The sequence below is a fragment of the Pristis pectinata genome, chromosome 3 (assembly GCF_009764475.1).
Source record: "Pristis pectinata isolate sPriPec2 chromosome 3, sPriPec2.1.pri, whole genome shotgun sequence".
In the NCBI taxonomy this organism is placed as follows: Eukaryota; Metazoa; Chordata; class Chondrichthyes; order Rhinopristiformes; family Pristidae; genus Pristis; species Pristis pectinata.
The window spans coordinates 125,854,103-125,871,669 of NC_067407.1; the positions used below are offsets into that span (position 1 = coordinate 125,854,103).

At 39.8% G+C, this 17,567-nt stretch overlaps 1 protein-coding gene across 3 annotated transcripts in view; it reads left to right on the forward strand.

The window, feature by feature from the left end:
• Positions 1–15,336, forward strand: part of mtr (5-methyltetrahydrofolate-homocysteine methyltransferase) — a 55,050-nt gene extending 39,714 nt beyond the window's left edge. Inside the window, exons 26-33 of one of the 3 annotated variants that reach the window (XM_052011305.1) lie at positions 909–1,007; positions 5,641–5,716; positions 6,189–6,344; positions 6,667–6,863; positions 7,818–8,018; positions 11,854–12,046; positions 12,358–12,470; positions 14,807–15,336. In XM_052011305.1, coding sequence (XP_051867265.1) covers positions 909–1,007; positions 5,641–5,716; positions 6,189–6,344; positions 6,667–6,863; positions 7,818–8,018; positions 11,854–12,046; positions 12,358–12,470; positions 14,807–14,896 — 1,125 coding nt within the window. In that variant the 3' untranslated portion in view covers positions 14,897–15,336. The remainder of the gene's footprint in view (positions 1–908; positions 1,008–5,640; positions 5,717–6,188; positions 6,345–6,666; positions 6,864–7,817; positions 8,019–11,853; positions 12,047–12,357; positions 12,471–14,806) is intronic. The other 2 variants (XM_052011306.1, XM_052011307.1) reach the window with 2 other exon arrangements.
• Positions 15,337–17,567: the final 2,231 nt, after the last annotated feature.

Below are 17,567 nucleotides of genomic sequence, written 5' to 3' on the forward strand. Positions count from 1 at the left end.
CTACCTTGTACTTTATATGTAGAGTATGATTCCTTTTTTTGGGTTATGTTGCTTATTTTAACTTGTGTTGTACTCCATTCCTTTTTTGTAATATATATAAAGGCATGGCTACTCTTGCAACAATTTCACATAATTTTCAATTTCTGTGCAAGTTCACAAACTTGTTGAACCAAAGGTATCCAAGGACATGCATTCTCATAAGGCAGATGCACTTAAATCTAGATCCTGTCCACTATTTAAAACTGACAATTTCATCTGTCATTGCTAAACAGACCAATTTTAACTCCTCAAAATCCCATAGATGTGTTGGTAGGTTAATTGGCTACTATCAGTTACCCATTGGTGTAGGTAAGTGGCAAAAGAATCAAAGGGGAATTGATGGACAAATGAGAGACGCTATGTGCAGGGCTGTAGAGAAGAATGGAAGAGTGGGAATCGGGACATGTGGGATTGCTCTGTTGGGAAATGGCATGGACTTGATTGCTTGAAAGGCCTCTTTCTGTGTGATAGTAACACTTCTGAAGCGGATGGCCTCAAAACAGTCTGATCATGCTGGCCCTGGCCATTTTGAAAGAGCATCTCATTGTTTTGGGCATTGAAAATACTTGATTATGCAAACCATGAGCCAGAGATAACCCTGAGGGACCTGGGAAAGTGGAGCTGGGTCTTCTTGAATCAGTGGAGTCCCCTTGGTCATTGATTTCTTAAACAGTATGACAGAAACAATTCCATTTCTCCTCTGGTGTCGCAAAAAAAGAACCTGAGCAAAAATATTTTAAAATTCCTTTCTCTTTATATAACTTAATTCTCTCTGAATTTGTGTAACTTCTGTTCTTCACTGAACATAATGCTTCATCATGTTTTAGCTTGTGGTTGCCATTATACTCTTGTTTTTCTTTAACTTGTAGTGCTCTCAACTTTTAGATGAAGACCTGAAAGATGACTACTTTGAGGAGATAACTGAAGAGTATGAAGAGATTCGACAGAATTATTATGAGTATTTAATGGTCATTATTATGAGTAATTAATGAAATAAAATCAAATACTTAAGGAGACCTGGCTACTCTATCCCTGAAAGGAGGGGTAAAAGAGGAAGAGTGTTTACTGAGAATGAAAACTGTTCAGATTGAATAGTAGAGATATGAGGGTATATGAATTAGAATTTGATATGGGAAGAAAAATAGATTAATGAGTACCGTGGAATACTCCTCCTTGTAGGGGGAGCAAACAGGCATTTGTGTGGTGGAGATAACTGGGGCCAATGGTAAGGTGTCAAAAGACTGGAGGACAGCAAATGTGGTTCCTTTTTTCAAGGAGGGTAGCAGGGATAAGCCACGTAATTACAAGCCAGTGAGTCCTGCAACAGTGGCAATGGAAGTCATTTGCAAAAGATTCTGAGGGCCAGGATCAATCAACACTTAGAAAGGCAGGGATTGATTAAGTTGGTGGGAAATCTTGTCTGACTAATTTGAATAAGGTTTTTTTTTTGAAGATGCATCTAAGTAAAATAGATGAGATTGATGTAGTCTGGGTGAACTTCAGTAAGGCATTTTTACAAGGATCCTGTGTGGAAGGATGATCCGATAGGCTCGAGTCCATGAGATACAAGACAATTTGGAACCAAAAATGGCTTGTTAATAGGAGACAGAGGGTGATGGTGGAGTGTGCTTTTCTAATTGGAAGCCTGTGGCCAGTAGTGGGATACAGGGATCTTTACTGTTTGTTATGTATGTTAACAACTTAAGATGTTAATGTCGGAGGTATGATTTGGTAAGCTTGCAGATGACACAAAAATTGGAGTACTGAGGCTAGGATATGCTTCATAAATGATGGGGCCCTCAAGAGTATTGAGGAATAGAGGTACCTTGGTGTATACATTCAAAGATTCCGGAGGGTGGTACAGAAGGCATAAGAGATGCTAGCTTTTATTAGCTGGGCAATTGAACATAAGAGCAGGGCAATTATAAGGATGTCGTAGCCATTACAGAGACTTGGCTGGCACAAGGGCAGGATTGGCTGATTAATGTTCAGGGGATTTCACCTATTTCAAAAGGGATAGGGAGGGAGGTAAAGGGGGGGGAGTGTGGAGTGGCATTACTAATCAGGGATAGTATTACAGCTGCAGAAAGAGAGGACGTCGTGGAGGGATCGTCTACTGAGTCACTGTGGGTGGAAGTTAGAAACAGGAAGGGAGCAATCACTCTACTGAAAGTATTCTATAGCCGCCCAATAGCCACTGGGACACTTGAGAGCAGATAAGTAGGCAGATTTTGGAAAGGTGCAAAAATAACAGGGTTGTTGTCATGGGTGACTTCAGCTTCCTTTGTATTGATTGTCATCTCCTTAGTGCAAAAGGTTTAGATGGGACAGAATTTGTTAGTTGTGTCCAAGAAGGATTCCTGACACAGTATGTGGACAGACCGACCAGAGGAGAGGACATACTGGATCTAGTACTAGGCAATGAACCTGGTCAGGTAACAGACCTCACAGTGGGCAAGCACTTAGGAAATGGTGACCACAACTCCCTGACCTTTAGCATAGCCATGGACAAGGATAGGAGCAGACAATATGGGGAAGTATTTAATTGGGGGAGGGCTGATTATGATGGTATTAGGCAGGAACTTGAGAGTAAATTGGGAACAGATGCTCTCAGGGAAATGCACAACAGGGATGTGGAGGATGTTTAGGGACCACTTGCATGGGGTTCTGGATGGGTTTGCCCAGTTAAGACAGGGAAAGGATGGCAGGGTGAAGGAACCATGGTTGACAAGAGAGGTGGAACATTTAGTCAGGAGGAAGAAGGAAGCATACTTAAGCTTTAGGAAGAAAAAATCAGGCAGGGCTCTTAAGAATTATACGGTAGCCAGGAAGGAGCTTAAGAAGGGAATTAGAAGAGCTAGAAGGGGACATGAGAAGGTCTTGGTGAGTAGGATTAAGGAAAACCCCAAGCCATTCTACACCTATGTGAAGAACAGGAGGATGACTAGATTGAGGGTAGGACCGCTCAGGGATAAAGGGGGAAACGTGCCTGGAGGTAGGGGAGGTCCTTAATGAATACGTTAGTGTTCACCAGAGAGAGGGACTTTGATGAATGTGAGGTCAGCATAGAACAGGCTAATACGCTGGAGCATGTTGAGGTTAAGAAAGAGGTAGTGTTGGAGTTTCTGAAGAACATTAGGATAGATAAGTCCCTGGGGCCGAACAGGATATACCCTGGTTACTACGGGAAGCGAGGGAAGCAATTGCTGTGGCGTTGACTATGATCTTTGCGTCCTCCCTGGCCACAGGAGTGGTACCAGAGGAATGGAGGTTGGCAAATGTTGTTCCCTTGTTCAAGAAAGGTAATAGGGATAATCCTGGAAATTACAGATCAGTGAGTCTTTTGTCAGTGATGGGTAAACTATTGAAGAGGATTCTTAGGAACCGGATTTACAAGCATTTGGAAGAGCATAGTCTCATTAGGGGTAGTCAACATGGCTTTGTAAGGGGCAGGTCGTGCCTCACGAGCCTAATTGAGTTTTTCAAGGAGGTGACAAAACAAATTGATGAAGGTAGAGTGGTGGATGTGGTGGTAGGCTCATTCAGGATGTCATAAGGCATGGGATCCATGAAGACTTGGCTGTGTGGATTTGGAATTGGCTTGCCCACAGAAGACAGAGGGTGGTTGTAGAAGGAGAATATTCCAATTGGAGGTTGGTGACTAGTGGTGTTCCACAGGGATCTGTTCTAGGACCCCTGCTCTTTGTAATTTTTATAAATGACAGGTGAGGAAGTGGAGGGTTGGGTTGGTACGTTTGGTATTGCTATTGGTTTATTATTGTAACTTGTACTGAGGTACAGTGAAAAGCTTGTCTTACAAACCCATCGTACAGGTCAATTCATTGCAGTTACATCGAGTTAGTACAAAGTGCATTGATGTAGTATGGGTGAAAACAGTAACAGTACGGAGTGCAGTGCAGTAAGGTACAAGGTCACAACAAGGCAGATCGTGAGGTCATAGTTTGCAGATGACATGAAGGTTGGATGTGTTGTGGATAGTGTAGAAGGTTGTCATAGGTTACACCGGGATGTAGACAGGATGCAGAGCTGGGTGGAGAAGTGTCAGATGGAGTTCAATCTGGAAAAGTATGAAGTGATACACTTTGGAAGGTCGAACTTGAAGGCAGAGTATTAAGGATAATGGCAGGATTCTTAGCAGCATGGAGGAATAGAGGGATCTTGGGGTCCAAGTCCATAGATCTCTCAAAGTTGCTGTGCAAGTTGATAGGGTGGTTAAGAAGGCGTATGGTGTGTTGGCCTTCATTGGTCAGGGGATTGAGTTCAAGAGCCACAAGGCAATGTTGCAGCTCTATAAAACTCTGGTTAGACCACACTTGGAGTATTGTGTTCAGTTCTGGTCACTTCATTATCGGAAGGATGTGGAATCTTTAGAGAGGGTGCAGAGGAGATTTACTGGGATGCTGCCTGGATTAGATAACATATGAAGAAAGGTTGAGCGAGCCAGGGCTTTCCTCTCTGGAGCGACGGAGGCTGAGAGGCAACTTGATAGTGTATAAGATTATGTGGGGCATAGATAGAGTGGACAGCCAGCACCTTTTTTCCAGGATGGCGATGGCCAATACCAGAGGACATCTGTTTTAAGTTGAGTGGAGGAAAGTTTAGGGGAGATGTCAGAGGTAGGTTTTGTTTTACACAGAGTGGTGGGTGCCTGGAATGCACTGCTGGGGGTGGTGGTACAGGCTGATACAATAGGAACATTTAAAAGACTCTTTGATAGGCACATGGATATAAGAAAAATGGAGGGTTATGGGCTGTGTTGGAGGGAAGGGTTGGATTGATGTAGTTGGTTTATATAGGTCGGCACAACATCATGGGCTGAAGGGCCTGTGCTGTGCTGTGCTTGTATGTTCTATTACAAAATGCTGGTGAGACCATATCTGGAACATAGTGTGCAGTTTTGGTTGCCTCGTATAGAGACACTGCAGAGGAGATTCGCCAGGATGTTACCTGGGATGGAGAGTCTCAGTTATGAGGAGAGACTGAATAGAATGGGTTTGTTTTCCCTGGAGCAGAGAAGGCTGAAGGGGGGGGCAGGGAGGGGGTGTATTTATAGAGGGGCACGGGTTAACATTTCCCCAGAGTAGAGAGGTCTGTAACCAGAAGACAGGTTTAAGGTAAGGAGTAGAAGGTTTAGAAGGGATATAAGAAAGATTTTTTATTTACCCCAAGGATGGTTGGTATTTGTAAACCACTGCATGAGAAGGTGGTGGAGGCAGAGACTCTCACAACATTTGAGTTTCTAGATGGCATTTAAATCAGCAAGGCATAGAAGGCTGCAGATCTAATGCTGGTGAATGGGATTAGTATAAGTGGGTTCTTGATGGTCAGCATAGACTAGGTGGGCTGAAGGGCCTGTTTCTGTGCTATATGACTTGGAAAATTTCTCTCGGACTCAAAGTAACTGAGGATGTCTGTGTTAGAACAGCTACACGTCACCTGATGAAGGAGCAAGCTGATGAGCCAAATAGCTTTCTCTTATTTCATTCTTGCATTCTTATAAGTGAGAATTCATTGCATACATTGATTCAGTGTTACGGATAGGTTGCCTGTTTACTGATTGGGAATCTTAAACATTTGCAGGACAGAAAATACTTAACTTTAGAGCAAGCCAGGAATCAAGGATTTCACATCGACTGGCTCTCCCATCCCAAACCAGGTCAGTAACAGAATTTAGGCATAATGACCGACAGATCACTTCTGCAGAAACTAACTAAAAAATTTTGTTCAGTGTAGCTCTTTAATCATTCTTCTACTTTGCTAATGTTGTTTTCTGGCCCCACACTCCTCTCCCATCATCAAAGCCAAAGTTTGAAGGTATCTGGATATTCTCTCTCGTGTTCTCTCTCTCTCTCTCACTCACCTTCTCTGTCCACCCCACCGCCTCTTGCTCTGCTCAGCTGAGAGCTCTTGCCTATGTATAAAGCGTGGATACAAGAATGTTGATCACTCTTACTATGGTTACATGGCTTTAGATAAATATGTTTGACGGTACCAATTACAATGATGTGAATGTTCATTAAGAGATTGCGGAGAATAGACATGAATATATGGAGAAAAAATTCAAAAATTATGACACTTGTAGCCATTTGCCCTCTTAAAGTAATCATAATCATTTTGTTCATTTGCAGTAAAGCCAATGTTCATTGGCACCCAGTCCTTTAATGATTATGACCTGCAGAGACTGACAAGCTACATTGATTGGAAACCTTTCTTTGATGTCTGGCAACTGAAAGGAAGGTACCCAAATCGAGGATTTCCCAAAATCTTTAAAGACAAAACAGTCGGTTAGTACCTATAAAATGACTCTTCAAATTAATTAAGGCTTAATATTTAAGTTGTATTCTTCATTTTTTTTAATCTTTAGTCATCTCTTATGTAATGGTGTGTTTGGATGGCTATTAGTTTGAAGGCCATACCAATCTGTGTTAATAATATGAAAGGTAACCTCAGTCTGTGATTTTTTTTTGTTCTAATTTTGTGGCCATTACAAACATTCTCAAGATTAGACCAGAGGCTGCCATACACAGACAAGGAAATGTGCTGTCTGACTCGCACCCTACCTCAAAGCTCTAACCTCATAATAAAATATAACCTGTTAACCTGTAGGTGAAGAAGCCAAGAAGGTTTTTCAAGATGCACAGAATATGATGAACAAACTGATTGAAGAGAAGAGATTGAAGGCCAGAGGAATTATAGGCTTCTGGCCAGCTCAGAGTGTTGGGGATGACATATACCTATTTGCAGAGGATAATTTCCCTCGCACTGGTACACCAGTGGCAAAATTTCATGGTTTACGACAACAGGTATGGCTTTTTCTTTAAGGTTGAAAATAGCTCCTCCAGTGACTTCAATTAGTAAAAACATTTCCCAGTTTGGTACTAAGATATACAGACCAGGTAACTTTAAATACACTTGTTCATTTGTGCCACATTAGTGATAGGGTCACTGGTTATGGAAGGGGAAATGTAGCACTAGTTCTTAACCTCATTACCATTTAATACTGTATACCACCACCCAGAGAAATATAAAACATTGGCCTCTCTACCTTCTGATTACAGGCCTAACATTTCAAAGGCAATGTTTTATTCAAGATTCTAATATATTTGAATCTTTAAAACTCAAGTATCTATTTGTCTCCACAACAGTTATCTTTTAGATCATAAGTTTACTTCTATGTACATTTCTCCAGGTCATATTCCAGTCTCTGATGGTTGAGAAGGGGGACTTTTTTCAGATTTCACATCACACCAAGCTTGGGCATCAGTTGCTGAGGATGGGTGCCATTGGGTTCTGGTTCCATTTTAATAGTTTATTAGTATTTAACTGGTGCCAAAAGATGTGATCTGGAGGACCTGTTTTCAGGACAGATTCTTGCACTTCAAGCTTCTTTCAGTAAGAGCTGGAGGTGAATAGGAGTAGTTGTACAAAATATTAGTCTATTAATTTCTTTGATTTCATAGTAAAAAATTTGAAATGGAGTGATGGCAGTCAGGATGTTTGCAAGTACAAAACATTGCATGAATAAAGGGGGAGCATTGAATGAGTGTTGTGTTACTTGAGTCACGTTGCTGTGAGTAGTTTTCCAACTACAGTGGGTGGATGCAGAATTTTCAGTGTACCCTCAACTGTGGTGTAGGTTCTTTCTTTGTCCTGTAGACAGTTCTGTCCCTGGTAGAGAGATGTCATTTTCATGATGTTTGTTTTACATTGATGTGGTTGCCAATAAATGTACACATTCTATCTCCTACGTTCTCCAGGCAGAAAAGGACTCCTTTAGTACAGAAAGGTACTGCTGTATTTCTGACTTCATAGCACCCAGGGACTCGGCTGTGCCAGATTACATCGGTATGTTTGCAGTGGCATGCTTTGGTGCTGAGTTGCTGAGCAAACAATATGAAAAGGAGGGTGATGACTACAGCAGCATCATGGTGAAAGCCTTGGCGGACAGACTGGCTGAAGTGAGGTTCATAATTGAATAATTATAATATTTAACTAATAGTGGCCATTTCATTCACAGGAGGCTTAGTGAAGACTTTTCAAATTGATTTTTCAAGTTCTAAGATTTTTTAAATTGTTTCTGATAAGTCGGTAGTTGAATAATAAATCAGCTGTTTCCTTAAAAATGGATTGCACCACAGAATATGGTATGGGTTTTACCTGTATTTGGCAACACAAGGGAAAGCTGCTGTGAATGCAAAAATAGATCTATTAATTCATCTACCTTAAATAACCAATGCATCCTGTCACGAACCAGCAACAAAAGAAACACACTGAGCATGATTCAGTGTTAAAAACTATTTTATTAATCACTACTTATGATAATACGTAAAATAAAAGTAAAAATGTTAGTATGTTAGAATTCAAAAATGTTAAACCTCGAACGTTAACCCCAAAACTAAACTCTTCGTGTGTGTGTGTGGCAAAGTCCAAAACTCCCAGTTCCGGAATGGTTCTTAAAGTTCAGTTCCGCAAGCCATAAGGTGAAACATGAGCAAGGGCTTCTTCAACAACCACCGTTGTCAGAAGATAAGACGTAGATGTAGAAAAACATAGAGAGAGTACATACGAAATCCAAATGTTCCACGATGGAACCCAAACGACACTCCAGTGTTTACTCGGTAGTGACTTCCTCACCCCGAAAAGCATCCGAACCGTGGTCGTCCACACACAAATACCTGTTTCCTTCTACAGGTCAGCAACAAAGTGAACTCCACCGGATTACTTCCAACTTCCATACATGGATTTCAGTGGCAAACACAGTTATTGTTTCTCATCCATCGATAGAGAAAACAAGCAGGCTGGTGTCTCTCTCCCTTCTCTCTCGCTCTTCTTCTAACTTCTTCAACAACGTCATTACGTCCTTTATCTTCTATTGACGTAAGCACGCCCCACACACACATACACACACACTCTCTATCTTAAAGGGACTTTCACTGAGTCCGTAACAGTCCCAAAAAGAACAAAACTTCTATTTGATAGTTTGCATTGCCCACTGCCATTTTTAAGGAGTAACATCATTACTATGTCCAGAATGGATGTCCATAAAGAACGGGATGGTGTAAGAGACAGTTGGACTCCTTTTAAGCAAACTGCTAATCCTCAATCTTACCACACTGGGAAACCATGTACTAGTTTTTGCTACTATATATACAGTCAATCAGGACAAAGTTTAGTGAGTGGAATGACTGAAGGAGTCATTGTAGTCATTACATAGCAAAGAGATCTGGGTCCTCCCACATCCCAAAGACGTACAGGTTAGGAAGTTGTGGGCATGCTATGTTGGCGCTGGAAGCGTGGCAACAGTTGTGGGCTGCTCCCAGAACACTACACCACAAAAGATGCATTTTACTGTGTGTTTCGATGTACGTGACTAATAAAGATATCTATCTATATCACCCCAAACCTGGCCTTGTTAGTCAATATGATCATGACTGATTTGCCCAGGTCTCAACACTTCTTCTGTACCAGCTCCACGTAGCCCTCAATTTCCTTTATCCTTCAAAAACATTATTGACCTCTTTAAGTACGTCCAGTGATCTAGATTCCAAGGCCCTTTTTGAGGTAGAGAATTCCAGAGATTCACCACCTTCTGTGAAAAGAAATTCCTGCACACCTCAATTTTAAGTCACTTTCTTCTTGTAACTATGCCCTCTTGTTCACGACTCTCCCCCAGTGAAAACCTCTCAACATCTACCCTGTCTTGCCCCATTAGAATTTTGTACATTTCAATAAGATTACCCCTCATAATTCTACTCTGAGGTAAGTAATTGGGGCAAATAATTGGTGTGAGGAATAGAAAAAAAGCCTTTAAATCTTTGTACCCAAAAGCTATTATATAATGTGAGCAGTTTGCTGAGATCAAACCATCATTGCACAGCGTGTGTCTTGTGATTTGGCAGAAGAATTGCAGGGTAACGTGCAAGGTCATATTGCATTAAATAGCCCAGCATCAACAAGCAGAGTATGGGGAAAATGTAATTGCAATTTTTCTAAACAAAGTACCTTTTTGTGAAAATCAAAGAGCAAGTTATAATCACATGATGTAGTAAGTCAAATTGAAATGTGTTGCTTAAATAGTTATGTCAGTAAGCACCAATGTGACATAAATCACAAGACGGCACACGGATCTGCAGAGTGAAAACTTAGTAGGTTACTACATAACTGTGCTAAAACAACTCTCACCCATTGGCAGCAATTTACAAAAATTTAAATCCTTCTGGAGCTTCAAAATACTGGAATGTCACAAATCTTAATATGCCAAAGACTATCAGAAATGAGCATTAATATTAACTGCAAACATTAATCCAAAGGCAGGGAAAAGAATCTAGAAGTGACATATTGAAAAGCTATCTTGTTCAATGACTATTACAATTAACAGCCACGTAATTTCTGTGCTATGGGATTGAAAGAAATTTTCCTACAGAAGAATGTTGAATTCATATTTACAAGGGGGAAATGTTTTAGAGCAAATCACGAACTGAATAAGATTTTTTTTCTTTAAACATCCTATTGATCTTTTTCCCTTTCCATTTTCTAATTTTGATGTGAAAGAATTTGATGCTGAGTAATTGAGCATTTTCTTGAATTTTGGAGAGGTTTGCACAGCATTACTGAGATGCAGAATTAAATCCAAATATGGACTACTATCCTTGGAGATCCTTGCAAATTAATTTCTTAAAGCATTCAACATATAGTCTATAGTAGAGTTTAATTCCAATGGTTTGGGCTGGATTCAGGGTGTGAAAGGGCAGTTTACAGAACTACTGCCCTGCTTAATCTGCACCCTGCATAGTTGCAGATAAATTCATACATAGGATGCAAACACCTATTTACATTGCATATTTAGCTGAACTTCATCCATGCTTCTTGCAGGGTATGCCAAGCAGAGACTATATTACCTCTTGAAAAGGAAGAAGGGTATAATTAAGATGCAGCCATTGTCCTTGGCTTTTGTACATGGGAGGGTCCGGAATAGCATTCCCAACATCGAAATAGCAGCTTTTGTCATTGTGATAACTGGGGGTGTCAATTTAATTGCTGTTAATACATGCATATTTTGTGTTAATAATAAACATCAGTAAATGGGGATAAAAGCACTTTATCTAAAAGTGTTGGAAGTATCTTCCTTGGGCCACATTTTCCCTGCCACGTTGCCTTGCACATTGAACACCTGTTTCTCCCTTCCCTCCCTTGCCTGCTGCCACAATAAGCTATGTTGTTCTCAAAGTACATAGATGATGGCTACGCTGACTTGGCCTGTCGACATCTTGTGACAAATGTAGCACACAGATTTTCAGATTTAAAAGCTGTTTTACGTCATTCTACAATACTCTTGTGTTGGTTGGTAGGTCGATTGGCTACTGTAGCTAGATGCTAGGAAAAGCCAGGTGGAGTTTATGGGAAATAAGTGGGGGAATGAGACTGACAGCTGGCAGAAAGTCAATGGGCCAAATGATCTCCCATATTGTAAGCAAAAAAGGTACATTATCAAATATATATAACCTCCAACTGGTTTTACTCATGTTACCAGCCATGGGCAGTGGAACATCCATGTGTACACTTAAAATAGGATATGGCTTTTAGTGCATATAGAACACAGCTAGAGGGACAGATGACAGAATGTAGCATTAGAGTTTGTGGTTTTGTTGATCTCTCGGGGTGGAGATTTGCTAAGGAAGGCTCTGACAAATTATTTACTGTGTAGTCAGATGAAGAATGGGACTTGCTGCTTGATCACAGTACTTCCTGGATTGTAGTATAAGTGTTCAGAAATTTTCATTTCTTAATTCAAAGGCCTTTGCTGAAGAAATGCATGCAAGAGTCCGTAAGGAATTTTGGGGCTATTCCCCTGACGAGAACCTGACTGCTGCAGATTTGCATAGAATCAAATATGCGGGAATCCGCCCAGCTCCAGGGTACCCAATCCAGCCTGATCACACTGAAAAGATAACAATGTGGAAACTGGCTAAGGTTGAGGAGAGCACAGGTGAGACTCTTCCAACGATATTGTTGTCTACCAGGAATTGATTTGGGGGTTTAAGAATTTTTGCATGCAAGAACAACTGTGGAAACTTATGGGTTCTCAATTGTTGATGCCTATGTTTAATACTCCGTCCTCAATTTATAGCTTAAGTTGCAGCTTTATTTTTCTGAACCAAATTGTTACCAAGCGAATCAGATAAAAGATAAATTATCTAAATAGTTCTGTACATTTATTTTAAAATTCAATGCATTTTAAGATTTAGTGTTTTCTCCTGGCCACAAGACTGAAAGGGTTTCTCTTTATTTTCTACATAGGGATTGCAATGACTGAATCCCTGGCCATGACTCCTGCAGCTGCAGTCTCAGGGCTTTACTTTTCCAGTCCAGCGTCTACGTATTTTGCAGTTGGAAAAATTATGAAGGATCAGGTTGGTTGCAAATTTATATAGCAGTCTGTACCAAAGAACTGCTTCATCCATGGGAAATGGGAAACAAAGCTCAAATATGGGAATATTTCTCTCATCATTGCAAAATAAGGGTCCAGTTAATTAAAATAGAGATGCTTGTAAATTGCTTTTTGCTGAGGCTGGTGAATCTCAGGAATTCTCTACCCTGGAAGGTTGCAGAGATGAGATCATTAGAAGTGTTTAAAGTGGCAGTTGATAAACTTTTGAAATATTGGTGAATTGAAGGCTATGGGCCAACTGGCACAGAAGAGGAGTTGAGACCAGCATAGATCAGGCATGACCATGTCACTGAGGTACAGGGAAAAACTTTGCCATCTAAATGGTGGGGCAGACTTGAAAGGGCCAGGTGGCTTTTTCCTGCTATTTTTGTGTGTTCAACTTTCTGCTGCTATTAATCATGGTTAAAGAAATGTAGCAGTTAAATAAGGCTCTTCCTCTCAGAAACTTTGGAAGATTTCTCCAGTTGTCCTTGGGTTTGATTCTGATACATTGAAGTGGTTGTTGTGGTTCCCTAATTATTGATAGTGATGTAATTTCAGAAGTATGTAAATGACATTAGTTGCTTTGGATTATAATCCTAGATTATAAAAGACAATAGAAAGACAACCCATTTGCCTTCCTCGTAATGATTTTTCTCATTACTATGAAAAAAAGTTTGGTTTTATTTGTGGCCTGTTGTATCTCAGACCTTCCCAAGGCACTTCATATTCAATTTAATTACTTTGAAAGGCAAATCATTGTTGCAAGTATGTACAAGAGGCCATAATAGCTAAATAATCTGTTGTTAGGATGATAACAACAGTGGAAGTTTGGGCAGTATTTGTTTCCTGTCAGGTACAACAGTGTATTATTCTCTCTCTCAGCACTGTATTAGAATATTAACCTATCAGAGGTGCAACTGTAGTGGGGTTTAAACTTCTGATGCTTGATTTGGACAATTACATTTGTCTTGCAATAGGTTTCTGTTTTAAAGAGGTAAAATATCAGTGTGGATTTTGGGGTTTGAAATCTCTCTATTTGCATGATTGATGGTACCATGGTTGAATGGTCTAGCCAATAGAGAGATAAAAGGAGAGAACTAAACGAGTCATCTCAAAAGCTAAATGTGATAAGACCAGGCAGGACAGGCCTCCGCCTGTTGTTTTGGTTTTGGTGCACTGAGGGGAGAAGAGAATGAATTGGGAGAAAGTCTTCTATAGAGGGAAGGTTCTGTTCTGTTTATGAATGTAAAAATGGTGGAACTCAACACCTCTCAAACCAAAGTGAAGTTTGAGCATAAGAATCCCATTTGGTATGTTTATCGTGGCCTTTATAAGTCAGATTTTTGGCCATGGAAGGTGTTGTATTTGCCTTCAATGTATCCAGAATACATGGGAAGAGCTCCTGGTTTTTGATTCTTATCCATAGATAACTGCTGTGGTTTGTTTATGGAATGTGGTCAAGGTACAGACAGCTTTGATGTCCACTGTGGTCAAAACAGCCTGCTGTTGCATGCTAGCAAAGCTAGTGTGTCAATAGATCCCATTTGAGTAGGTTACCAGGAAGTAACGACACTCTTGGCACTGATCTTATACCTTCAAAAAGCAAGATAGTGGGGAAAAAAAGCATTTCAGATTGGTTCCCAATTAAAGGTGACAATTTTGTGAACACTTTTCAGGATCTTGCAATGTGCAAGGACATATGCAATTTCTTTATTAATTTTGTGAAACTAACATGTTGGCAAATGCAATACAAGTTAGGTGCAGCAGTAGTCCACTGAAGCCTGCTCCATCATTTAATGAGGCCTGGTCTGATTATAATCTCAACTCTGCATCTCTGCCTCCCCCTTGTATCTTTTCATTCCATTGTTTATCAACCTCCTGCTTTAAGGACTCTGCTTCCACCATCCATTGTGGAAGACTGTTCCAAAGACCCTCAACCCTCAAATCTTTTTTTGCCTCTTATTTCTTAAATATATAATCACTTACCCTAAAAGTTTTAGGTTCCCCCACAAGCAAAAGCATCCTGTCCACATCCACTGTAACAAGACCCTTCAGAATCTAATGTTTCAGTCGAGTTCTTTTTTTTTACTCTTCTCAACTCCAGTAGATACAAGCCGAGCCTGTCCACCCAGTCCTCGCACCCTTTCTAAGTATCAGCCTGGTAAACCTTCAGTTTGCATACTTGGAGTTAGTCTGTTGGATATGTAGGGTTAAAAACTACAGTGTACAAACATGACATTACAAAATGTGCAGATTAACATTTAAGTCAGGTCACATTTTCATTTGTTTTGAAATTCATATGATGTTGATTTACAGGTTGAAGATTATGCTGCCAGAAAGCAGATGAGAGTTGAGGATGTAGAGAAATGGCTTGGACCTATTTTGGGATATGATACCGACTCTTGATACCTCAATATGGTTTGTCTTAAACCCAGAGTCCTCCTGCATATCTTGACTATAATGCTGACACTTTTAATGACATTACAAAAAAGTCTGTTTGCCACAGAAATTTGGGACAAAGATTCTGAACTCAGTGGAATTTTCATGAAACCTCAATGTATTTAAGACTGGAATTAAACAACATGGTAAGAATCTGCTTTGTTTTCCCTTTCTCTTCTAGACTTTTATTCCCCATATTATTCCCAACAGGGAAGGTACTTCTTCCTCCCAGAAATCTTAGCTTGTTAAAATATCTATAATCAGATTTTCAAAAGTGGGCAACAGTCAAAATACCAAAGGAATATCAAAAAAAAAAGGCCCCAAGACCTGTTTTGAGGGTGTCCGGTATCTCCACGAGCAATAGTAAGCAAGCACCACAGAATGGTGCATCCACCAGCAGAGAGGTGAAAGAATACAGAAAAGGAGTCAGTAAAACTGAAATAAATAGAATTCTCTGTGTCAGGACAAGAAACCCAAAGTCAGTTCAGAAACTGTCAAACATTGATGATCCTTTTTCAGATCTGATTCATTTGGCAGAATGCCTTTGTGTTTTGCAGAAACTCATCTAATGTGTCGGTCTTCAGCCCCACCTCCAGAGTCTTACCATACAAGTTTGGTCCTCCTCCGAAAAAAGTAAAACCACTCACCCAATATCACTTAATATATTTTTCTCATTTGGATGGGTAATCTCCTGGCTCCTCCACCTACAATCACCTCAAGCTGGTGCTGGTGTGTATTCCTTTAACAGATCAAATTTAAAAAAAACAATGTATGGCTAGGGTCATCAGCATTGATTCTGGATTGCTTTAGATCAAAAATGAAAGCAGCTCTTTGCTGATCACTTAAACTGTTCATCAACTGAATGCCTCATTAGTTGGGGGAACAAGGGCGAGGGGGAGCAATGGGAGACCACCCAACCACCAGAGTTCCAAAGGACAAAACTGTTTTGTTATTTTATTCCCCTCTACTATCCTCACATTAGTATTAAATAAGTGACTGATGGACCAAATCTCTCAATTTTTGTTCCGTGACAGTTCTCTTACTCCTCACCTTAAACCTATGCCCTCTTAGTCCTCTACCATGGGGAGGGAAAGTTTCTTCCCATCTGCCTTAAATTTGCAACACTCTTCCCATCACAATACCAACCAAACTGTCCAGAAATTATGCATCAACAGGAAAAGTTAAACAGTGAAATATTCAATATCATTTTATTGGAAATAAAATCCAGTAAAATAAAAAGATACATTTCATCTGAAATAGGGAAAGGAAAGCAAAACAAAAACATTTGAATAATGGCTGACAGTTTAGGTAATTAATTCACAATCTTTATCATCATGCCAACAAATTCACATTTTTAAAGTAAAAAAAGTTTATAATTCTTCCAAAGAATATCCACCACAGGGCCTTTATCAACCACAAAAGCACAGTATCCCTTACTGTCTTCTGGCTATCCTATTCTATAGATCACATCTTAGAGAAGCAAACATACAAGAGTTCATTTAATGGTTTCAACTGAGTTCTGAGCTCAAATGTCCTTTATTCAAAAAGTAATTGGCTACCTCAAAATAGAATCAGCACAATGTTCTCAGATCCTTTGTCACTGGACAACTCAATTCAGTTACTGACTGAAGAACAAGCTATTATCAAGCTTGTGTGCACTAGTAAAAAGCTACTTGATAAATTTAAAGCATTCATTGCCTGCTGTTGATAAGCCAGAATGCTTTTATACTGTAAAATGAACTAGTAGAATACAATTTTTCCTCCCCACAGCCAAGTAGAACTAAAGATCTGATTTAATAGTGAACATCAAAGAAAGAAAAAGCAAAATACTACAGATGCTGGAAATCTGAAATGGAAAAGTAAAACAGTTAGCAGGTCAGGCAGCATCTCTGGAGAGAAAAACCATTAACATTTAAGGTCAATGACCTTGAGATTCAGAAGAGGCGCGAAAACAAGCTTGTTTTAATGTTGCACAGAAGGGGAAAAAGGTAATAGGATGGAGAATAAGAGTATTGCAAATGGTGGTGTTGCCAACAGAAAAGGGTCGAATGCTTATTAATTGGAAATGATCTGTTTGGAGATCTACATAGAAAGGATGAATGATGATAGGAGGGGGAAAAAAAACTGCTGAAACAGAGATTTCAAAAGTGGCTGCTGGAAATACCCAGCAAGTCTGGCAGCATTTCTGTGGAGAGAGGAAAAAAGTCAGTTTCAGGTCAATGAGCCAGTTTGGAAACAAACTGGAAAGGCTGGTTATCTGAACATTCTTACTTCAATGTTGTTCCTTGAGCTATTTATATTTTGAATATATTTTTTGTATGGACTGTACTAGTCAGTTATCAATACCCACATTCATTTGAGAGGGAGTAGAATGGCTCATTGGAAATCAGTTACTGCAGAAATTAGGAAATAATTCATTGATAAGCTAACCAGCAATAGACAGTTCAGAATAGTTTCAGTACTTAAATCAATTTTTTAAAATCCACAGCTTAAAAAGAATGTTACTTCTAAACTTCACATCCACAAGGATAGTTTTTCATTGAAGACAAAATACACATTTTAAAACCAGTATTTTCTTGTACTGTATATACCTAAGTGATGGGCTCTTTTCCATATTCACAGTAATTAATGAAAAAAG